General features: G+C 40.7%; 1 protein-coding gene across 4 annotated transcripts in view; it reads right to left on the minus strand.

Annotated features, from left to right (window-relative positions):
* Positions 1-25,158, minus strand: part of ASPH (aspartate beta-hydroxylase) — a 188,544-nt gene that overhangs the window by 109,777 nt on the left and 53,609 nt on the right. For 3 of the 4 annotated variants that reach the window (XM_068983284.1, XM_068983286.1, XM_068983283.1), the window contains 7 exons: positions 17,858-17,950; positions 14,770-14,841; positions 10,201-10,323; positions 3,824-3,856; positions 2,509-2,565; positions 1,980-2,033; positions 1,500-1,532 (listed from right to left, as the gene is read on the minus strand). In XM_068983284.1, the coding sequence (XP_068839385.1) occupies positions 1,500-1,532; positions 1,980-2,033; positions 2,509-2,565; positions 3,824-3,856; positions 10,201-10,323; positions 14,770-14,841; positions 17,858-17,950 (465 nt within the window). The remainder of the gene's footprint in view (positions 1-1,499; positions 1,533-1,979; positions 2,034-2,508; positions 2,566-3,823; positions 3,857-10,200; positions 10,324-14,769; positions 14,842-17,857; positions 17,951-25,158) is intronic. The other variant, XM_068983285.1, reaches the window with a different exon arrangement.

Genomic DNA, 25,158 nt, shown 5'->3' on the forward strand with positions numbered 1-25,158 from the left:
GAACATGTTCTTACGAGCATATTTGGAAAAACACAGTAATGACTGGCAGAAATTAGAACACTATCTCAAATCCTACCGCGGCGTGCAATTTTTAAATTCCAAATTCCTCTTTTCTCCTTTAAATTCAAAATCAAAAAGAAAACCTAAATGCACTCATAGTGGCCAAGTTATTTAATTTATAAAAAAAAAAAATTAGTCCCTAGAGAGAGACTCTAGGATTCTTCTGATGGCATCCTTCACATCCCATTAGGACGTGGTAGGCTCAAATCTTCAAATCACATGTTTAATAAATTAGCATACTGGATCTACACATAGCTCTTCCTAATTTTCTTCACTTGAAATTCACCAGCTAACATGAGACCACAAGTTTTTTTCTGAAAGTAGAGACTTCATATTATTCATATTCGAGTGTCAAGCCCTAAAACCATCCAGCACATAGGAAGTCCTCCACGTCCAACTCAAGACCTACACATCTCTTCATCCTTCTTGATTCAGAGAAAGTTATTCTCAAATGGCTTCTTTCCTTCTATGGAGTCATCTTTGAAGATATTGAAATAAGAAGGATTCACTGTTTGGCTCTATCATTTCTTAGTCAAATGAACGTATGCAAAATTACTTACATTCTCTGAACCTTACTTCTCTCATCTGGGGAGTAGCAAAAACATAACTGACTTCAGGAAGTTTAATGAAAACAGCATGGGAAGTGCTGGGGCAAGAAGAGTAGCTGCAATTGCCTAAATCAGCATCTGATGCCAGAACTATTTTCTCTATGCTGCTTTAAGCCCAGAATGGAGTTCTTCCATACCTTTCTCCATGGAGAGCAGTCATCTTCATTTAATGAAATTAATTTGCAGAAGCAACTAGAGCAGTTAAACTCTGACTAAAGTAGTCTTCACTTCCCTGATAGCTCTGTTGGTAAACAATCCTCCTGCAATGCAGGAGACTCTGGTTCGATTCCTGGGTCAGAAAGATCCTCTGGAAAAGGGATAGGCTACCCACTCCAGTATTCTTGGGCTTCCCTTGTGGCTCAGCTGGTAAAGAACCATCTGCAATGCAGGAGACTTGGGTTTGATCCCTGGGCTTGGAAGATCCCCTGGAGAAGGGAAAGGCTACCCACTCCAGTATTCTGACCTAGAGAAATCCATGGATACAGTCCATGGGGTTGCAAAGAGCTGGACATGACTGAGCAACTTTCATTTCACTTCACTTCAAAGCAGTCTTCAAGCACAGGACTTATATTTAATTTTAAAAGAGCCACAACTATAAAGCAATGAGATTAAATTTTCCTGAAAAATTTGTAACTGCTTCCTAAAGCAATGACAGAACCACTGGAATGGATAAACCATCTCCTGAAGTAAACTCTGAAAACTACCCATTGCTGGGCTGCTTTAAGTTATGGTATTTGTAGCTAAAAGTATCACTCTCCATACTTTATAGTCAAACTCTGAGTAGATTTTAAAAACAAATAGGTAGCTTAACGTTAAGAAACATTTTCAAACCTTGTTCATCATAGTCTCGGTAGGTGACATCATCTGCAAAAAAGAGAATAAAACCAAAATGTGTATTACTTTAGTCATTACTTTTTAGTCATTTTAGCTAAAAAGCACAACTAAATCTCCAATACAGGATTCTGTTCCTTTATATATTTAATGACCACACAATCAGTGAGAAAGGCCTCTGCCCAAAAACAATGATAGGAAAGGACAGGTAAATTATTTTCATAACAATTTCTCAAATTGGCATAAAGCAAGACATGCAGAAGAAATTAATATCCTGTTTTATTATAAGGTGGTGGTACATGAGTTGAAATATGAAAGCCTGGAAGTCTTTTTGAACAATCTATGCAAAGCAAAAAATCCTATATTAGGCGTAAAAATTATCTTTGACCCATCAAAAGAAAAATCATCACGTTAACAGAGCATTGCAACCACAGAGCCAGAAGTAATGTTTAAAATCTAATGAAAACATTCTTCAAGTACCTGTTTCTTGGTACGTTCTTTCAGCATCATCTACTACTACTGGTTCACTGGAATCTAAAAAGAAAAAACATACACCTTTGCCAAACATGAAAGAACACGCACACTGCTAGACACTACTCTAAAATATTTATAAATTAGCTCTAATTCTAAAAATTGTGTAAGACAGACATTATTATTATTTAATAAAATTTAAGCTGAATAACAGGCCATAATTTCCTCTCAAGTCACAAAGATAGGAAGGATCAGAATTAGAATTTTCACCACATCTGGCTCCACTATATCATCCTGCCTCATTCATTCCCAAATATTCTTGCCAGTATTCTATTAATATTTACAAAATCCCAACAATGATCTGAAGAACATTTCCCCATTTCTCCATGTAATATTAAACTATATTTGTATAATACCTGGTCAGGCAAAAATGACTCAAGTATTATAAAGAGATCTCTATTTTGAATCAGAGTGAATCATTAACCCTGGGTGGAAATGACCTTGGTCACTGCCTGAAACAGAAACATACATTACAGACCTAGATTTTCCTGCTCATATATCATGTCTTCCATATCTTGACTGTAGACTGGTGAAGCTATAAATTAGGAAACAATTAGGAAATGACAAATATGTCTTAGAAAAGGGTTATGCTTGATATTTAAAACAGGAAAAGCACAATTTCCAGTGGAGACAGAAAGCAAATCAAAATGATGCTCAAACTTTCATTCATTCATGAAACAAACAGGTACTAACTTGTGCTAAATGCCAAATACAAAGATGAATAAGGAAGTTTCCATCATCAGTGTAACTGAACCACAAAATCATGGAGCTATATTCTCATTTAGTTAATGAAAATTCAATGACATTCACAGAACAAAAAATGAGGCAGAGACACAGAGCAGTGCAGGTGAGCCCTCCTCCCAGACACACAGCAGGCACCCGCCCAAGAGAGCCTGAGTGAGGACCCACATCCTAGCCCCTCACTTGGACTCAGCACCTGAGCACCCCCAGACTACAATGCAATTCTCAGGCTATAGACACCTGCTGTTGAAACGACATAGGTCCTAAATGCAAGCCAACAATATGACGTAGTCCCACAGAAAGAGGGGTCTATTCCATCCCTGGGAGAAACACTGGCCAGCACAGGCTTACTGGAAGATGGTACACCCATCTCCAGTGTGGCCATACTTTCTGGGGACACATGATATGAGACAAGACACAACTCTGGCCGTTCAATGACTTGGTAATTTAGGACTAAAAAACATGCAATTCTACTGCATCTTTTTTTTTTTTAATTATCTTCTTAAAAAAATTTTTTTTTTCTTTTTATTGAGGTATAGTAGGTTTATAATGTTGTGTTAATTTCTGCTATACAGCAAAGTGATTCAGTATACATATATATATATAAATATATATTCCTATTTATACTTTTCCCACTATGGTTTATTACAAGGTATTAAATATAGTCCCCTGAGCTCTACAGCAGGACCTTGTTGTTTATCCATTCTATACACGGCAGTTTATATCTGCTAATCCCAAACTTCCACAGTACCTTTGACTTAATAATTCCACTCCTGGGAATTTATCTTCAGGAAGAAGACTTCAAAAGCACAAAATTATATTCATATATACATGTATCTATATGTAGATATATACACATATCTATATATGTGTGTACATACAAATATATATATAATTGTGGTATAGCATATTATATAATAATAATCATTTATTATGTATTATGTGATATTTGATATAAAGTATAATAGTTAATACATAATAATCATTTTATCTCTCTTTCTTTTATAGGAAAACATTAATTAAAACAGAATAGTACCAAATTAAAATCTTACCTGTCTCTTCTATATGGTAGCTATCTTCAGTTTCTGAAAATAATAACATTAAATAAAGATTACTACCTTAATAAATGGTATATTTATATATTTTATATGTATATTCTGGATGAATGTTTATCACTGATTTTATTTTGAAAGCAAATAGGTATTAAAACAAAACATGAAAATATCAATAAATATCTTTTACTAGAACTACATTTAGAAACGCCTCACATATTTTTCTTATAGGATCCATTTAACAGATCCACAAAGATGACAAACACCGAAACTTGAGCTAAAAAGGAAGGGTGATTTAGTTGGAGTAAAGACTTGGGCTTCCCACGTGGTGACTGTGCTAAAAAATCTGCCTGTCAATGCAGGAGATGCAAGAGATGGAGGGTTCAATCTCTGGATCAGGAAGATCCCCTGAAACAGGAAATGGCAATCTGCTCTGGTATTCTTGCCTGGAAAATTCCATGGACAGAGGAGCCTGGTGGACTATAGTCCATGGGGCCATAAAGAGTTGGACATGACTATTCTCACAACACAATGACAAAGGCTGTGTCCACATCTCAACCCCCTTTGCCAATCTATTTTCTAGACATTTCCTGCCATTTTCGGAAGCAAAAGTACAGTCTCTATATGGAAACACAAAGGCAGAACCAAGGGACTTTAGATGTTTGGGGAACTGAAAGGTCAATGTGTTGATACCTTCATCTACATACCCCTGATGGCCAAGTGCTGCCACTCACATGACCTCTGTTAATTTAATAGCCATATGTACATAAGTATTTTTAATTTCTGAAGACTCATAACAAGCAACTTTTACGTTCAAACTGAATCTATGTCCCAATTAAAAATTAGGTCAGAAAATAAAGTCTCTTCAATTTCTGAATTTTTTAGAAGTGTTTCTGCCCACTCTTGATTTATAACTCCTAACCTCATAAATATCAAATTCCTTATGTTTCTGATTATTTCCATGTCTTAATTCAAACTTGTTGTACAAGCATCATCTAGAATATCAGCTGTCAATCTTCGTTAGTTATCCTGGCCAAAGATGGGAAGGAGCAAGATATTCCTGGGAAATGATGAAATCATTTCATCAGCATTCCTATTCAGAAATGTTTTCCCATAGAAATCATGATATTTATAATATCAGAAGGTCTAAAGTTCAAAAGCTAGTCTGTAAATGTGTATTTTCAATGCACAACACAAGTGAGATCATACACATGTTGCAAAGCATTTTGAACTTAAATTTTCCTCCCAAATTATGCATCTGATACAATTATGTAGGTTGGTATGGAAACCAAACTATCACTTACGATGTTATTTCTATGGAAAAGTGTACTATCTGCTCTCAATAGCAGACATGAACATAAGCTTTTGGAAATACATTTATTCATAAATTAGGAGCTGTTTGCTTCTCTAGTAGTTCCCCAATATATTAAATATATTAATTATATTAATATAAACTTGTGAGAAGTAGATCTATTTGTGAGAAGTATATCTACTTAATTCCTCATAAGGTTTATGCTTTAAAATAGTCCCTGCAACCATTTACCAACAGCATTGTGTGGAGGCTACCTATTCCCTCAGTTCTTGCATGGCCTGGACAAGTCCAATGAGCTCTGCCTGATTCCCACTGGCTCCAAGCACAGACATTCAAGCCTTAACCCGTTCAGACATAGCAAAGCGGGATGTGAAGGCCCAGGAAACAGTAAACAGCCCAATCACACCTGTGCTCAAACCTGGCGGCACTTATATACCCTCGAGGCGCTTTTACAATCCCCCATTTTGGCGGCCCCACATCCCAAACACTCCAATTCACTTTGACTAGGGTGGGCCACTGGAATTCTTTTAAAGGCTCCACAGGGGACAATGAAATACAGCCAGGATCAGAAGCAGTGCAATGGGACATTAGCCCATCTTAGTGGATCTTATTCATAGGAGGTTTTCTCTCTGAATCTCAGACGCTATGGCTCCAGACCCTCCTAGCTTTACTAGCGCTGTGGATCTGATCTACTGCCTGTCTCTCACTGTTCTAATGCTCTGAACTCAGCTTAGGCTGAGCTAAACCTTGAACCCTGCCAGGCACCTCCAGTCTAGACCCTCTGCGGCCAGTCATGCTGTGCTGTTCAGTTCAGTTCGGTCGCTCAGCCGTGTCCAACTCTTTGCGACCCCATGAATCGCAGCACGCCAGGCCTTCCTGTCCGTCACCAACTCCCAGAGTTCACGCAGACTCACGTCCATCGAGGCAGTGATGCCATTCACCCATCTCATCTTCTGTCATCCCCTTCTCCTCCTGCCCCCAATCCCTCCCAGCATCAAAGTCTTTTCCAATGAGTCAACTCTTCGCATGAGGTGGCCAAAGTACTGGAGTTTCAGCTTTAGCATCATCCCTTCCAAAGAAATCCCAGGGCTGATCTCCTTCAGAATGGACTGGTTGGATCTCCTTGCAGTCCAAGGGACTCTCAACAGTCTTCTCCAACACCACAGTTCAAAAGCATCAATTCTTTGGCCCTCAGCCTTCTTCACAGTCCAATTCTCACATCCATACGTGACTACTGGAAAGACCATAGCCTTGACTAGACGGACCTTAGTCGGCAAAGTAATGTCTCTGCTTTTGAATATGTTATCTAGGTTGGCCATAACTTTCCTTCCAAGGAGTAAGCGTCTTTTAATTTCATGTTTGCAGTCACCATCTACAGTGATTTTGGAGCCCAAGAAAATAAAGTCTGACACTGTTTCCACTGTTTCCCCATCTATTTCCCATGAAGTGATGGGACCAGATGCCATGATCTTAGTTTTCTGAATGTTGAGCTTTAAGCCAACTTTTTCACTCTCCTCTTTCACTTTCATCAAGAGGCTTTTTGGTTCCTCTTCACTTTCTGCCATAAGGGTGGTGTCATCTGCATATCTGAGGTGATTGATATTTCTCCCGGCAATCTTGATTCCAGCTTGTGCTTCTTCCAGGCCAGCGTTTCTCATGATGTACTCTGCATAGAAGTTAAATAAGCAGGGTGACAATGTACAGCCTTGATGTACTCCTTTTCCTATCTGGAAACAGTCTGTTGTTCCATGTCCAGTTCTAACTGTTGCTTTCTGACCTGCATAAAGATTTCTCAAGAGGCAGGTCAGGTGGTCTGGTATTCCCATCTTTTTCAGAATTTTCCACAGTTTCTTGTGATCCACACAGTCAAAGGCTTTGGCATAGTCAAGAAAGCAGAAATAGATGATTTTCTGGAACTCTTGCTTTTTCAATGATCCAGTGGATGTTGGCAATTTGATCTCTGGTTCCTCTGCCTTTTCTAAAACCAGCTTGAACATCAGGAAGTTCACGGTTCACATACTGCTGAAGCCTGGCTTGGAGAATTTTGAGCATTACTTTACTAGCATGTGAGATGAGTGCAATTGTGCAGTAGTTTGAGCATTCTTTGGCATTGCCTTTCTTAGGGATTGGAATGAAAACTGACCTTTTCTGGTCCTGTGGCCACTGCTGAGTTTTCCAAATTTGCTGGCATATTGAGGGCAGCACTTTCACAGCATCATCTTTCAGGATTTGAAATTGCTCAACTGGAATGCCATCACCTCCACTAGCTTTGTTCGTAGTGATGCTTTCTAAGGTCCACTTGACTTCACATTCCAGGATGTCTGGCTCTAGATGAGTGATCACACCATCGTGATTATCTTGGTCTTGAAGATCTTTTTTGTACAGTTCTTCTGTGTATTCTTGCCACCTCTTCTTAATATCTTCTGCTTCTGTTAGGTCCATACCATTTCCGTCCTTTATCGAGCCCATCTTTGCATGAAATGTTCCCTTGGTATCTCTAATTTTCTTAAAAAGATCTCTAGTCTTTCCCATTCTGTTCTTTTCCTCTATTTCCTTGCATTGATCACTGAAGAAGGCTTTCTTATCTCTTCTTGCTATTCTTTGGAACTCTGCAATCAGATGTTTATATCTCTCCTTTTCTCCTTTGCTTTTTGCCTCTCTTCTTTTCACAGCTATTTGTAAGGCCTCCCCAGACAGCCATTTTGCTTTTTTGCATTTCTTTTCCATGGGGATGGTCTTGATCCCTGTCTTCTCTACAATGTCATGAACCTCAGTCCATAGTTCATCAGGGACTCTTATCTATCAGATCTAGGCCCTTAAATCTATTTCTCACTTCCACTGTATAATCATAAGGGATTTGGTTTAGGTCATACCTAAATGGTCTAGCGGTTTCCCCTACTTTCTTCAATTTAAGTCTGAATTTGGTAATAAGGAGTTCATGATCTGAGCCACACTCAGCTCCTGGTCTTGCTTTTGCTGTTACATGAGTGCTATAGACTCTGAGGATTACTACTTGGCGGGGTGGGGTGTGTTGTGTAACTGCTTGCTTCATATTGGGTGTCATCAACCACCCCATGACCTAGTTTCAGCATAGGCTTGTTTTCTTGTATCACTCTTTCCTTAATTTTTGGCTGCACCGGGTCTTCACTGCTGTGTGCAGGCTCTCCCTAGGTGCGGCGAGTGGGGGCTACTCTCTAGTGGTGGTGCAGGCTCTGCCTAGGTGCGGCGAGCGGGGGCTACTCTCTACTTGTTGGTGCAGGCTCTCCCTAGGTGCGGCGAGCGGGGGCTACTCTCTAGTGGTGGTGCAGGCTCTCCCTAGGTGCGGCGAGTGGGGGCTACTCCCTAGTGGTGGTGCAGGCTCTCCCTAGGTGCGGCGAGTGGGGGCTACTCCCTAGTGGTGGTGCAGGCTCTCCCTAGGTGCGGCGAGTGGGGGCTACTCCCTAGTGGTGGTGCAGGCTCTCCCTAGATGCAGCAAGTGGGGGCTACTCTCTACTTGTGGTACAGGCTCTCCCTAGGTGCGGCGAGTGGAGGCTACTCCCTAGTCATGGTGCAGGCTCTCCCTAGGTGCAGCGAGTGACTACTCTCTACTTGTGGTGCCGGCTCTCCCTAGATGCAGCAAGTGGGGGCTACTCTCTACTTGTGGTGCAGGCTCTCCCTAGGTGCGGCGAGTGGAGGCTACTCCCTAGTCATGGTGCAGGCTCTCTCTAGGTGGGGGCTACTCCCTAGTGGTGGTGCAGGCTCTCCCTAGGTGCGGCGAGTGGAGGCTACTCCCTAGTGGTGGTGCAGGCTCTCCCTAGGTGCGGCGAGTGGGGGCTACTCTCTAGTTGTGCTGCACGGGCTTCCCATTGCCGTGGCTTCTCTGGTTGCAGAGCACAGGCTCTAGGGCACATGGGCTTCTGTGGTTGCGGCACTTGGGCTCCAGAGTGCAGGTTTCAGTAATTGTGGCCCATGAGCTTAGTTGCTCTGGAGCATGTGGGATCTTCCCAATCCAGGGATTGAACCTGTGTCTCCTGCATTGGCAGGTGGATTCTTAACCACCAGGTAGTCCCTCTTGCATCACTCTTTAGAGATAAAACATCTCTCGAAAAAAAAAAATGTTTCCTTCATACTCTTTTAAGTATAATATGATATACAATTTGTATATTTTCAAACAACATAAAGCAGAATACAAACTTGTGGCTTAAAATCATTTACAAATTCATTAATGTCTCAAAGGACTACTTTAAGAAGAATACAGAGAACAGACCCCAAAAGAACAAAGCATGTGGACTTAATTTAGCAGGGCTCTAAATAACCATGGCAGCCTCATATTAAAGCAGAACAGAACAAGTATATGAATGAAAGGTTTTCTATATGTCAGTAGTGAGTAGCTACCATTCTAACTGGCCTAATGCAAACAGTACAAAGTAAATGACTCAACTGATACTTAAATAGCTAGCATTTAATTTAAAATATTGATACATGCAAACCAGTCAATATGAAGTCTGGTTCATATGTAGACTACATTGGGCCTGCCTCCTGGTTTTCTAAATAAAATTTCACTGGAACACAGCCACACTTACTCAACTGGGCATTTTCCAGGGTTGCTTCTGCCCCATGGCAGCAGAACTGAGAAGCTGCGATAGAGGTTTTATGGTCTGCAAAGCCTAAAATAATGACCAGCTGGCCATTTACAAAAAGAAAAAAGGTTTGCCAATGCCTAGGTTACAAATTGTATTCTTCCCACTGTAGTCACAGAGTTCATTTTAGATCAAGACCTTTGGTAGATTATTAAGGTTGATATTTCATCAGTCCCTTGAATTTTTTATAACAAATGGTATTCCAGGATGGAGAGTCCAGTAATTGTACTGAAGGACTTCACTCATATAAGAAATGCATAAATTCTCAAAATTCTTCCTACTGTGCTTTGAATTTAAAAACCGGGACATTTATTTATTTTAGGGAAATAGTTAAAGAAAAAAATCTTTAGATAAAAGTTAAATATTGGTTTTAAAAAACTTAAACAATTCTAATTACAAATGACTTATTGTGCTTTATTCAGAAACCGAAAACAAAAGTGTTCTACCTTCATGAACGGCTCCAGTTCCCTTGGGTTCATATCTGTCATCTGCATCACTTCCTACTAAGACATGGTCTTCGGGTTGCAGTTCTTCTGCTGGTCCTTCTGGTTCTTGGTGCAGGTTCTCTCCTTGAACAATAATAATGAACAAAGTGACAGAGGTCTACGCCAAGGGCCCCTGGCAGCAGCCAACACAAACACCAACGTCCCATCTGCAAGGCTGCACGTACCCACTGCAGCTGCTGGGCACATCCTGCCCCTCCTCCGGGCCACTGCACACGCCAAAGCTCTGTCCTCTCTCTGGCCAAAGGCTAGTTCACCTGAGAGGGCAACCGGTCTTTTTTCACTAGAACTTACACTCACCAAGGACGGGGCCTCGCCTGTTTTAGTGGCTCTGTCTGCCCAGCCCTGGGGCTATGATTAGTCATGAGAAGGTCTCAATCCATATTTAATAAGTGAATAAATAAACTCAGAATTCTTACTACATTTGCCTCTTCAATGATCGCTAGACCAGAGCAAAGGTCACCTTGTGATCTTCTATTGAGAACTGACATAAAATTCCATGTAACAGTTTTAGACAACTCTATGTACATGTTCTACTGCAAAGAACAGCCGACCACTAGCTAAACCATATGCGAGGTCATCAGCATTAGGTCAGATGCATTATTCTTCCCTTCTAAAGTTTCCTGTGTTTAGCCCTTAAGTTATGTCAAGATGCTCCTTTTCTGTTGTGAGACTGGCATGGTATACTCAACCGTTTCTCTTCCCTTGTGTAGATGCTGGACATGCTGCGTGACTCCACTGCAGCATGGGTTCGCTGGTCATTGTGGTCTGAGACATCCTCCCAGTAGTAACTTGACATGGCCTCATGCAGAGGATGTTCCATATATACCATTCTAACTAGAGAACTCAAGTCAGCCAGACAATGGTGTGCAGTGCAGTACTGCTCTAGGAATCAGGTCCATCTAGATCCAGCTATACCAGCTGTGTGTGATCCTGGGCCAGTGACTTAACTGCTTTGGGCCTAAGATTTCTCTTCTGAAAAAAGGAATAAGTGTACCTACTCATAGCATTGTTATGAGGACTGAAGGGCTTAGAAAAATGCCTGGCCCATAATAAATAAGGGCTTCCCTGATAGCTCAGTTGGTAAAGAATCTGCCTACAAACCAGGGGACCCCAGTTCGATTCCTGGGTTGGGAAGATCCGCTGGAGAAGGGATAGGCTACCCACTCCAGTATTCTTGGGCTTCCCTGGTGGCTCAGCTGGTAAAGAACTACCTGCAATGCAGAAGACCTGGGTTCAGTCCCTGGGTTGGGAAGATGCCCTGGAGAAGGGAAAGGCTACTCTCTCCAGTGTTCTGGCCTGGAGAATTGTATGGACTATATAGTCCATGGGGTCGCAGAGAGTCTGACATGACTGAACAACTTTCACTCTCACTATAATAAGTAAACTTTGTTGTTGCTGTGCGGCTGCTGGTAATATTTTTACCATCATCGTCACCACAGTGGTAACAATCATACAACTTCTACTGTGACTGAACGTTCCCCTCAGACTGCAGGACGGGGTTCTTAGTCACTTTCTTTGGTGCGTTCTTAGTCACTTTAGTCACTTGGTGTGGCCCAGTGATGCAACTGGGCCATTAGGCCCTTTTATGTTGACACTGTTTTCGGTCTTCTTATTACAGCCTCCTATCTTCTTTCTCATTTCAGATTTTCTGCTTCTCAGCATACTGATCAATTTTTCCTGTCACTAACTGTATGACTCCTTTTTTCTTCTAGTCATGTTCCTTATTTATTTACTCAGTGTAATTTTACAGGTTTTATGTAGGCAGGGCTGGGCTCTCTTGCCCATCTATTCAACAGAAGCCCCTGTTTTTAGCAGAAGCATCATACACTGAGCATCTCCATGACCCAGGGACAGCCTGCCAGGAGGAAAACTGTCTCCTGAGAGCTCACGAGACCTCAACAGAGGTACGGCCAATGCCCTCTGCAACTGCCGCCCCAACCCTATGAGGAAGGAATTATCCAACTTTGAAGGGTAAAGGGCTTGAAGAACTGTGGTAAAGCTACACAGCTAATAAAAGTAACTGCAGGACCAGAACGCGACAATGGAACACAGAAGGATGGAGACAGAGAGTCTACGTTAGAGACAGTGTCAAGGAGGCAAGTGTGGCCTGATAAGATGTGAAGACTGGACACACACACAAAGATACTAACAGGAGACAGAACAAGCCAAAGGTCCTAGGGCAGAGACAGGCCTGGTGATTACAGAGAAAAGAGAGGCCAACTAGGCTCGAGAAAAGTGATGAAGGGGAGAGAGATCAGGCCCACAGTAGGCTTGGCCACATCAAACACTGGGTGCAGAGGAGCAAAGATGGAAGCAAAGACCCAAGTGGATGAAAGAGGGGATGGTGTTGCTGACACTGCAGAAGTCAGAATACATTTTGGAGGCAAAGCTGAAGGGACTTGCTGATGGATGATGCATGAGAGGGGAAGAGGAGAAAGAAATCAAGGAAAGCTCCCAGGATTTTAGCTTTGGCAACTGAATGGATAAAGAGACCATTAACTAGAATATAAAAGACTGGAATAAAACATTTTTTTCGGTGGAGCTGTGAGATGGAGAGGAATCAAGAATTTCAGTTTTAGGAACATTTTGAGTCTGAGATATCCATAAAACATGCATATAGAGATAAGAATAGTTATCTTATCTCTAGTTAGTTATTCAGTTAGGTAAATCCAGGAGCTCAGATGAGAGATCAGGGCTGCAGATATACATTCATGAGTAGTATTTAAAGCCACGGTCTGTGGTTTTCTGAGGAGAAAGTCTTGACAAAGAAGAGATTCAGGGAATCCAGGTGCTAGACTGGCTTCCTTCCTCCAGTGTCTGGCTCCCTGCATCTGTCCACACACATGTCCACCCCACCCTCCACTTCCTTCTCCCCCAACCTTGGCTGAAATTTACTTTGAACAACCATCTCGACTCACTCAGATCCCCAGTACAACCTCCCTGTCCCATCTTCCTACTGACAATTCCTCCACCTCATTTTTCATGCTGCAGACAGAATACACAATACTCCTTCACGCCCTCCAATGGTTTCAACTCCTCTTAGCATCAAGTGAGAACATCCCTTCCCCTCATCTCTCCACCTGTGTTCAGATCTTTTTGGTCCCTGGACTTTCAGACATGCCATGCCCTCTACTTAAAACTTTGCTGACAACCTTTGACTGGCAAAGCATTGCACCATCCTCCGGCTCCTAAATCAAAATGTCATTCCTCCAGGAAGCCCCTGGTGACCCAAAGTCTGAGTAAGTCCCACACAGAATCATGTATTTCACCATCACAGCACTTACCTCATCATATTGAAATCAACCATGTACTGAGATTGCATCATCCTTGGCTTAGGTTAAAGTTGAAATATAAAAAAAAGATGTAGGAATGGAAAGCCTGTGTTTACTCAGACTGGCAGGTGAAGTAGCTTTTCTGGCTGAGAAGAAATGGTACTAAAAGGACACAGGCTCCTAGACCCCTACTAGCCAAGTGCAAAACCCTCAAACTCAGCCAAAGCTGGTCTCCCCAGTGGAGCACAGATGGAGCCTGATGGATGCTTTACACTTAACCGCAAAATACCCAAGATGGACTAAGATACTTTAGCCAGCCCTCGAAAGCCCAATTTAAATGATGGAAAATTGTTTGTTTTTAAGAAACATAATTTTTTTCCTTTAGGGCCACCTTCAGCTCTCACCAACACACTAGAAGTATCAGGACACCACGTGTTCTGCTCTCTTCAAAACCCTCCTGTTACATTTTGGTATGGTGCGTGTGTGCAAAGTTGCTTCAGTTGTGTCTGAAGACCCCAAGAACTGTAGCCCCCAGGCTCCTCTGTCTGTGGTATTCTCCAGGCACGAATACTGGAGTGGGTTGCCATGCTCTCCTCCAGGGGTCTTTCCCACCCAGGGATCCAACCTGCAGCTTTCGAGTCTCCTGCATTGGCAGGTGGGCTCTTTACCACCAGGCCCCCCAGGGAGGCCCTTTGGGGGTTCTGTGTTTTTATCAACGGATGAGTCAAGAAACAGTCCTAGCAAACATTGGTTTCTAGAGTACCGTTTAATACTCTCCATACAGAACTTAAACGTTTTAGATGTAAGAGCTAAGGAAATGCTTTACATTCTCTAAGTAAACAGCATGGTCGCGTCTTCTCTAGTAATATGATCTCGTAATTAAAAGTTTCTTTTTGCTCTGGTGGCCACCCAAGCAGTCAGTGTAATCTGAGGGTTGAAAACAGTTCCCAGAGAGCCTGTTACAGTTTGCCCGGTTCTCTTCTATTTCCCTCCTCCTGTTGCTAATGTTATTTGTTCTTGATGTATCATTGATCACACTATCATTGGTCTCCATTTATTCTCTTAACAATAAAATGGGGCAAAATAAAACTAGTGCAGTGTTATTTTAAAAACATTTGTCTTCTAATAACTTTTAAAAGCTCATTCAATTAATACTTAAATTTTAAAATAATATCAAAGTCATTTTATGTAGTTAACCATCATTTTAGTAATACATGAAACATATTTTAATTCATACCATGTTCTGAGTATACTGTTTCATCAAGTGACTGAACTTGTTCGTGTACTTCATCTTCAATATTCTGAGGTCCTAAAATAATTAAAACATAACTAAGTAGAAAAAATTTAGACATTAAAGCATAACATGAAATATGACCTCCACGTATACACATTAAAATGAATATATTGGATTAATCAGCTATGCGCCTTTTTCATAACAGCTCAATCCTTTGTTTTGGGTTGACAAATAGGGTAGATATTTAAAATTGGTTTTGAGAACAGATATCAATGCTAAAAGACGTCTCCATAAGCTATCAAAAAATAAGAAACGAATCAGGTTCAGATTTTTCTTAAAAAAAGAAAAAAATTATTTTGGTTTCTAATTAACAAAGTTTACATTCATAACAGAATAAAGAAAATAGGAAGGGCAAAGTTTTCAGAAAAGGAAGTGCTGGGAAATGAAGATAAAATGCAGAAGATGAAGTCAACATACATTAAAGCAGATAGGCAACCACTGTCTTTCCCAGTAGTCAGGAGAAAAGGCCCCTTGGCTGGTGTGAGGGCTGGCTGCCTGCTCTCAGAAGGTGTTAGGAAGTGTGAGTAGAAGACCCTACAGGACAATCCTCTCAGCTTTGGAGACCGTCATCTGACAGTCACATCCATAGATTCAAACAGATTTAAGCTGCAGACGTGAACACTAGTCATGACATTGCGACTACACCGTGGGGCTTATCATATTGTTAGGCTTACTGCAACATCACACACAAACAAGAAGCTATGACTACATTGACACTACTACAAATTTTCTAACAGCCATCATCTATGTTCATCATAACAGCACCAGACTTAATATCATGAATGCCATCACATGAGATAAACACTGAGAACATCAGTTATACTGAGAAGGTGATCTTCAATGACAAAGACAGAGTAAGTTAATTTGAATTTCAGGTTGGAAAAAAGCAGAAGACTCTATTTTGCTAATTATTCTACAAAACCGTTTCTAAAGCACACAGAGTGCCTTCTAGTTTTACAGATGCTTACATTTAACAAACTACTTTTATACCTATTCTCATAGAATTCCAGGGGAGCCTGCCAATCTCTGCTCTGCCCTCACACAATGCCGACGACAGCTTCCCAGCTGAGTTCCCAGTTTTAAAATTGCTGACAGCACCAACCGTGGAAAATATAGAGTGAGTAAAGAGAACCTTTAATGGCTCCCTTTGCCTGAACAGATGAAAGTCTAAGCTCCTTGAAACCTCAGAAGGCAATACAAGACCTCCACAATCTAGCCTTTCCATGCCTCTCCAGTCATACCTGCTACCAGCACTGGCTTTGAACTTGGCCAATGCACCATCTGTTCCATCTTTCCATGAGCTTCGGATGTACCTCCTCTCTCCTTGGGAGAGTTAAAGGGTTAAAAAAAAAAAAAAAGCCAGGCTGCAATGAGTTGAAGACTAAGCATAAAATAAGACAAAAAAACAACTACAAATTCTTCTTTCAAAAGTGTGGCTAGTACAGTGAGAAGAGGGACTGGAGGGCCGATGAAAATAAGTGTAGGGATCAAGTGAAAGTTAAGTGTTAGGCACCCAGTTGTGTCCAACTCTTTGTGACCCCATGAACTGCAGCCCACCAGGTTCCTCGATCCATGAGTAGGGGTCAAGGAGGGCAGCTATTTTATTGTGTTTTTAATGAGAGGTATGTACCTCTGTTTATAGAGGTACTACTATAGGTCTTTAGAAGACAGAAGGTAGAAACCCAAATAAGAGGAAGGTAACATTTAAACCAAAGCAAGTATCACCAAGAAGTTGAAAAGAGTATGAGCTGATAACAAACTGAAGGATTTGGAAGTTGGGGACAGGTTATCAGTAATATGCAAAGAGTAATACTAACTAAGAATAAAAAAAGGAAGAGAGAAAGCAAATGGTACATTTCAGAGTGAGTACCAGCTTTGACAAACAAGGTTTTAAAAAATTAATTTAGTACAAAGTAAAATCTGAGATGCTGAATTCAAATATGCATTTAAATTCTGAACAAGAAAGGAAAAAAAATATCACTCTTGCTGCAAAGTCAGGGCATGATTACAGCAATTGTACAGGAATGTGAGAGACAGGAACTTCTCCTGGGATTATCTGAACAACAAAAACTGACAGCAACATTTTGATCTTTACTAATAGGAAGAAGAGTAAACCAAACAGTATTCACCAATATACAGTGGTAAAATCCACGCAACTACCATCTGGATTCAGTGGCTAAATTGCTGGAAAAATGCAGTGTCATACCTAACACTTCCAACAGGTGGCAAAATGAAACCAAATCTTTGAGAACTACTGAGTAAAAGAAAATGTGCAGAAATAGTACTTCATAATAAAAACGAAAGCATCAATAGGAAATGAGAGTAATGGAATCAGACTTCATTTACCAATTTATTAAGTGATTCCAGGAGTTTTTATCATATGGGTCACTGGCCCTTGAGTGACTGAGGAAATACTTGATGTGTGAATTTATGTAGATATAAAACAGGCTTCACAGATGATCCCAAGGAGTCCTGGGAAGTCTTTCATTGTAGACAGGAGGCTCATATTAAAAAGACTGGGAGTCCAACAGACCTACTTCTTAAATAATGTGACAGAAGAGGGCGAAACTAAATGTCCAAGACCTGTCTAACTTTACTTTCAGTATAATATGGCACAGTTATCCTGGACTTGGAATCAAGAAATACAGCCCTTAGTTCATGGTGTTTCTAACTATGGTCTCAGGCAAGGAGGAGCCTTTTGTCTGGACTCTTAATCTCAAAAATTAAAATGATCCTGTGTGGATTTTTTCTAGGAAAAAAAAAAAGAGAGAGAGAGAGAGTTTACTATAAAATTTCAGAAGACAAGAAGAAAAAGGATTGGGTTGGCCCACCCAACCACTGAAAGTTTGTTCAGGTTTTTCTGTAACATCTAATGGGAAAATGGAACGAGTTTTTTGGCTAACCCAGTATTTCATTATTCTGCGATCATTGCAAAACAAAATTATGCATAAGACAGGACTCTGGAAGCTGCTACCTTTGGGTACCTGGGATGCAGCTAGGTGCATCTGGTCAGAATCAGAGGAAAGCTTACCTGGGCTCTCCAGAACCTGATCTTCCAGCCAAGGGTACATGTCTGCCTCTTCTGGTGGCACTGTTGGCTTTGGAGCAGGTTTTTCTTTAAGGCCTGCATTTTTATTCACAAAATTAACTTAAGGGTTTTTTTTTTTCTTTTTAAAAATTTTTTTGACACATTAAACCAAGTAAAATAATACTTCCCAACACTTCATCAATGCTGTCAATTATTCAAAGATTTCCAGTTTCTATTACATGAGAATATTGATATGCTTATAAAAAAAATAAAGTCGGAAAATAGTTCATTCTTTGAATTCACCAGGCCTTTAACATCTCTTTACCTAAACTAACCTTTCATTTAAAAAACAATAAAGCATTATTTGAATATTCACAAATCTCTGAAAGATCAAGTCACAAAAAATAAGTAAAATAAAATAACAAGTCATGCCTGAACTTGCCAAAAGAAGTTCTACCTCCTCTTGTGTTCGTACGTGACTAAAGAACTTCCAAGTTTTGAACTCCAAATTCAGCAATAAGACAACTAAGATGTACTGGAACTTTCTACTCTTATTGACTTCATGCCTTTCTTTGATTTATATATAATTACTTTTCTTGAAAACTATAGCTAAATATGAGAAGAAAAAACACATAACTCACTATGTACAACCTTTTAAAGTTAACACATGCAATTCCATTAAAAATTCCATAAAAAATATGGAAAAAAGTTCTTTGGCTTTTCTTTATCTTAAGGAAAATAAGATATCAGGATACATTAACACGAAAGATGATTTTAAAGTCAATACTGCTCTAAAATCTTATATATTGCTAATTCTTTGAGATTTTGTATGTAGCACATTAAAATGCATCCTAAATTAAACACAACAATTTTGAAAACTAAATTAGACTATCATGAGCCTGACAATTCCATTTACCAAACCCTGGGTTCTCTGTTACCCCACTGAGAGTCTTGGACCAGGAGCAGGTATTAAAAGGCATGTGTCTGCATGTCAACAGCTGGAGTGAAAAGATCAGGACAGAACAGAGAGGCCTTTTCTAATCTTAAGCACCTCTAACTCAATGTAGGTATACTGCTGTAATCTGGGAAATCCTCATTTACTCTCCTGCTCTGGTTCCTTGTGTTTTCCCTGACGATTCCCTCTTCTATAGCTCTTCATTTTTCTCTCATTAACAAAAACATACTTCTACCCTGTCTCGCAAATCCTAAAAGACACTGAAACAGAGTTCACAGGACCCCACCTCATCGCTGATACTTCCTCTAGAAACTCATTTCTGACACTTACGCAAAAATCTAACATTAGAAAACAAACACCAACGCATACAATCATGTTCTGCTCCTAAGTATAGATTCCAGAGAGGGCATACACAAATAGGCGCAGATCCTAATTATAGTTCACTTTCAGGGGGTGGGGGTAAGAGATGAAAGCCTTTAGTAAAACACATCACCTTTCAAGATCCAAATTCAAGGCTGAAAACTCCCCCATGCACTTTTGCACTTCAATAACCTATGCTTAAGAGCTCTCAACTGTTACTGGGACAGGTATGGACCTCTCCATGACCAAGTTTTGCTGAATTAGTAGGGTAAACTTTTCATCTTCCAAATCAAGAGATTCATCTTTGCACTCTCAGCACCGCAGAAAGCACCTGGTACATAGCAGGTGCCCAAGGGCGGGGGGCACCCAGCGAAGGGCTGCTCTGCTTTTTAAATGGCTGCAGACTCCACAGGGTCCTGGCTCTAGCTGTACCAGAGTGGCTCAGGGCGGTGGAGGAGGGATCAGGGACTCATCAATTTCCCTGCTACTATTTACCAAAGAGATGCCCCTCTGAGTTCTAGCATCATCCACCATTTCAGTACCACAAGCCTAATTTGCCCAAACAGTCCCAGTTTATGTCTGTCGTCCCAGTATAATTATTTCACTCTCAAAAGTATCTCAGGTTGGATGAAAAATTACAAAGTCATTCTATACTCAGCCTGTCTGCAGCAGGCTTTCAAACTGTGCTCCATGGGTTCGATAAGCAGTAAAATATGTCCCCATCAAACTAGAAACATTTAAGCTGCCTGAAAATCCCATTAGTATTGGATTTAGAGAAGTTTCATTTGAAAAAACATTTGAGGCAAAAGTGCCTGAAAACTACTACTACACATCAACATCCAGACCCACACTGCCCCTAATAACCAGCTGGGAGTTGTCTCTAAAGTTGAAATTGTAAAACATTAAACACAACAGGAGGAAGCAAAAGCCCATAACGAGAGAAAATACTGAGCGGTTTTCTTTTCTGTCCAAAGTGGCAGCTGAATTGTAAATTTAATGATAACTGGTCATGGTGATTTTCCAGAGGTGAAATCAGCGCAAAAATAAACTATTTTGTAAACTTCAAAGAAGCTGAAGGTCTTATTAACATCTTTCCTTCCCTAGACTCTGATAAAGGTGCTAATATTTAATGAAAACGCATTCTAGAATAATTCTTATTGATTTGATAACCCGTATGAAAGCTTTTACTCTGGTGTTTCCAATTTTTTTTTCTTACCCAAGTCCATTTTAGCCCATGAATCCATGCATAAGTGTTCCCCAGAAAACAGTGGTAAATCCATGTCTCGCACAAGAGTTTAGGCAAAAAGTAATCAAAAACTAAACAAGAAAAATATACACGAGTAAGGCAAAGGAAAGGTTTTCAAACTGGATTTATTGTGAGGTACACATGGCAAGGATGTGCCACTGAAATAAGTGTAGAATGTATTGGTTTTGACGTTGCTGGGGCTGCAAATAACAAGACACCAATTCACACTGGCTTAAACAAGAAGGAAATTTATTATGCACTGGCTTCATCCTCAGGGTGATAATCAGGTCTCCTGGGCGGCAAGGTCCTCTTTGAGACAAGACTTCGTCCAGAAGCAAAGAACAACCTCTTCTTCCACTTCTTTCTTAGGCTTGAATAAATTTTTCCTGCAAGTTCTTACCACTCTTCCCATTTTAACAGTCAAAACCAGAACCCACTTCTATTTCTCCACTGGCAAGAGCAGCAGAGTGACCACAATTGCTGATGGTGATTATCTAGGGCTGAATGACCGTTGCAAGCCAACCACAACAGCTCCTGTATGATTTGGAAGATCATCGAATTCTCTTAAAAACATACCTTGTGTTTAGGTCTTTGAGCACATAAGATAAATTAGGAAAAAAAAAAAAAAAAGCTGAAGGCGAGGGTGGGACAATATGAGAAACAATGTTTCATTTGAAACAATATGTTTCAAACAGCATTGAAACATGTATATTACCATATGTAAAATAGACGACCACGGCAAGTTCGATGCAATGAAGTAGGGCACCTAAAGCTGGTGCTCAGGGACAACCCTGAGGGATGGGGTGGGGACGGAGGTGGGAAGGGGGATTCAGGATGCAGGGGAACACATGTGCACCCACGGCTGATTCATGCCGATGTACGGCAAAAACCACCACAATTCTGTAAAGTAATTAGCCTCCAATTAAACTAAATACATTTTTTAAAAGCTTATATTTAATAACTGTGTAATTTTGCCTCCAATTTTAATTCAAAATGGAAGAAGTTATAAAAAGTAAATGACGTGAGTACTTTAAATCAACTGTTCACAGCAAGTTTAATTACCTGACACAATTACCCTAGTCCAATATCAGCTTAATTTATTCAATACTATCCAACTACACCAGACCACCATGGGAAAGAATAAATGGATTTTCTTCCCAGAAATACGTAACATTTTAAAAGTTACTAAATAGCATATTGCATTCATTCATACAACAAATACTCAGCACCTACTAACTCAAGGTGGGCTTCCCTAGTGGTTCAGTGGTAAAGAATCCATCTGCCAATAAAGGAGATGCAGGTTCCATCCTTGAGTTGGGAAGATCCTTGGGTGGGTGGCAACCCACCCCAGTATTATTGTCTGGAAAATCAAATGCATAGAGGAGCCTGGCGGTCTACAGTCCATGGCGTCACAAAAAGAGTCAGACACAACTTAGTGACTAAACAAGACAAGCTTAACTCAAAGTGCTGTTCTATAGAAAACCAACACACAAAACCCCTATCACCCACAGGAAGGGAACAGTAAAAAGGTAAAAACATGAACTCTTTAGAGTATACGAGATGGGGAAAGGGACAGACCCTTTGGGAAAGAGGGTGGGACTATTCACAATAAACAGATGAGGAAAGGACTTACTGATAAGACCGAAACAGATTACTGGAGGACATCAGGGACCTGGCCTTATGAGTTATACTAGACAAGAGTCTCCAGGTAAAGCTCTGGGCCAGCAAGTACAAAATTCTTCAGCAGGGAAGGTGCTGGGAGTGATGAAGGACCAGGTGGCCAACAGAGGCGAACAGCATAGGCCTGAGCATCAGAAAGTTCCCAGAAACGTGGCTTTTACTCTAAGAGTGAAGGATCGACTTTTTACAAGAATTACACACAAACTGCTTCCTCACCAAAATCTGGGAAAATAAGGATTATACATAATATGATGCTTCATAGGATTTTACACACTTTGCACATAAAAGCAAAGATATTTTAAAAATATAGTTCTTCAATCTTTTATATGAATCTTCACGAATTCAGTGGTGTACAGATTAATAAAAAAACTGACCTTATCCATCCAGGTTACTCTGGCTGCTGTGGTTCATGCGGGAAGTACTCCGGACTGCTACTGCTTCAAATGCAAGCAGTCTAACAGTGTAAATCAATACAGCCCAAGAAGAACTCTAACAGGTACACGAAATTTGAGACACATTCTGAGAAATCGATACACCAGAAAGGCGCTCGTACTAATTGGCCATGCTAATCCTCACTGTTGTTCCTGGCTTGTATACTCAGCAGATACAATCTTGGCAGGCACCCCAAACGGTCCTACTGCTGCAAACTCGAAGAGCTTCCCTTGACATACAGTAAGAGCCATTCCAGATTCAAATCATCTTCACACAACCCAAGATGGACAGACAGATTCCAGGAAGAGGATGACAAGTCAGAAGAATGAAACACTGCTCCAAAGATCACTAACAGCCTGGTTTCAGGACCGATGAAAGGACTCCACAAAGACTGGAATGGAGTGGACTCAGTTTAACAGCTCACAACATGAGGTCATGTGTAGGCGCTCAGGAATATGAGCCAAGAATTCCCTCTGAATTTCATTTGAATCCCATCTTGAACACATAAGCACTGCTACAACTTTGGTCTCCACAAATACAGAAAGTAGATAAAATAGTACCTCTTTATAAGGCTTTTAAGAATTAAATGAAATAATTTAAACCCAGCAAATATACACTTTTCCCCATCAGTTACTGTTTTATTTCTTCTAAAGAAACAAACTTAACCGACCCCCCTCGTCCCTACACATACACACAGCATGAACAAGGCTAAAGGCTATTTACAAGGTGGTCAAAAGCAATTATTGAAGAAGCTTTTGGGTTTTTCTTTAATTTTTTTTCAGCTTTCTAATATTATTAACAGTGTATACAGACCTGACATATATTTTAATTATCTATTTTGTATGTTTACCTTTCACCAGGCTTCACCAGTGGCTCAGATGGTAGAGTCTGCCTGCAGTGCAGGAGACCCAGGTCCTGCTTTCAATACACATACACTGCATGCCTGTTACTGTCAGTTACTATGATACGTAACTTTATTTAGGCATGGGACTTAAATCATAGTCTAATAACAGAGTTCAGGAATGAAGCAAAATGATGAGCATGATAATTGAAAGGTACACAGTCCAACCACGCAGGAGGATCAGAGAAAGTGAGTACAGACACGACTCAGCTGGATCCTGCAAGTGGATTTAAGAGTGGGAGCACACTGGAGGCAGAGGGGAGGTGGGCACTACAAGCAGCAGTCTAGTTTATTTTTCTCTCCATCCCCTGTTTATGTCAGAGCATTTCATGGCAGGGACTATTCTCACCAGGGCCTAGAATAGCTTCCAGTACACTGCAGAGACTCAATATATCTCCAGTGAATCAGTACATGGGAAAGAGAGATGACATAGCATGTGGGGTTTTAATTCATTATCAAAAGCAACAGAGAAACTTTAAGTATATACCTTCTGCTAACCTCTTAGGATACAAGAGAAGTAATGACTGAGGCAAGGAAGAAGTGACAGACAGACTTCTATGATGTATAGATGGTAATAAAGAGAAATAAACACATATACAAAGTGAAATCAAATGAAAACAAAGAAAAATAGATGATTTTCTGCTCTGCAGGGCTTACAAAATGGAAGTTTTTGCAGGAATTGATTTCTATGTAAAAATGACAACCAAAATTAGTAATAAACATCTAGTTTATGTGTTTTTGATTGGGGGCAGGAGGAGAAGGGGACGACAGAGGAAGAGACGGCTGGATGGCATCACCGACTCGATGGACGCGAGTCTGAGTGAACTCCGGGAGTTGGTGATGGACAGGGAGGCCTGGTGTGCTGCAATTCATGGGGTCGCAGAGTCGGACACGACTGAGTGACTGAACTGAACTGAACTGCTACTCAAGCAAGTGGAGGAAGCAGGGTATGACATGGAAGACTGTTACTAAGGATTTTTTCCAAGTACTCCAAATAATATTTTCATGAGAATAAGCTGTCTTGGTCTGCTACATAATACTCACCCTAAGAACAAAAACTTTCTCTTTAGATAGAACCAGGGTAAAATGTAAAGAGCTTAACAACAAAATAAACTTGATTCACCTGTATTTATCAAATGACAAATTTCTTACATTCCTCTAATCACCTAAAGGTACTGCTTACCAACAACTGGGATGAGTTCTGTCTATTCCCACCACTCTAACTCTGAGATACCCATTCGGGCTCATCCCATTCAACCCTATTTGGGCAGCAGCAGCAGGAGGCACAGAGTGAGGAGGAGAGAGGGGGAAACAGTTGCATAAACTCCCTGCCTTTGGTTCAGATGAAGTACAGGGTACAAATATTCACTGTGTGGCCTACCCTGCACCGAGTTCTAATTCTTCTGGTAGATGCACACTAATTTGCATTGAGGGACTGGTCTTCCCATCACCCCACAGTTTTAAGGGTGGTACTCACAGGCCCATGGTCTTATGGTCATAGCTTTGCGATCCCATCCCCCACTCTGAATGGATAAGGAGTAAATATGAGCCACAGGGGACTCCAGGTTACCTGAGAAGGAAGACAACCTCCTGAGAGAGTCCAAAGATGGACAGAGAGATCCAGACCACTCTCCAAGGCCAAAACCTACAAATACTCTTGGACTTTACAGTTAAGTGAGTGCATCAGTGCTTTTTTGTCCATGTAAGCCAATTTGAATAGATTCCCACAT

This window comes from Capricornis sumatraensis, chromosome 11 (assembly GCF_032405125.1).
Source record: "Capricornis sumatraensis isolate serow.1 chromosome 11, serow.2, whole genome shotgun sequence".
NCBI lineage: Eukaryota > Metazoa > Chordata > Mammalia > Artiodactyla > Bovidae > Capricornis > Capricornis sumatraensis.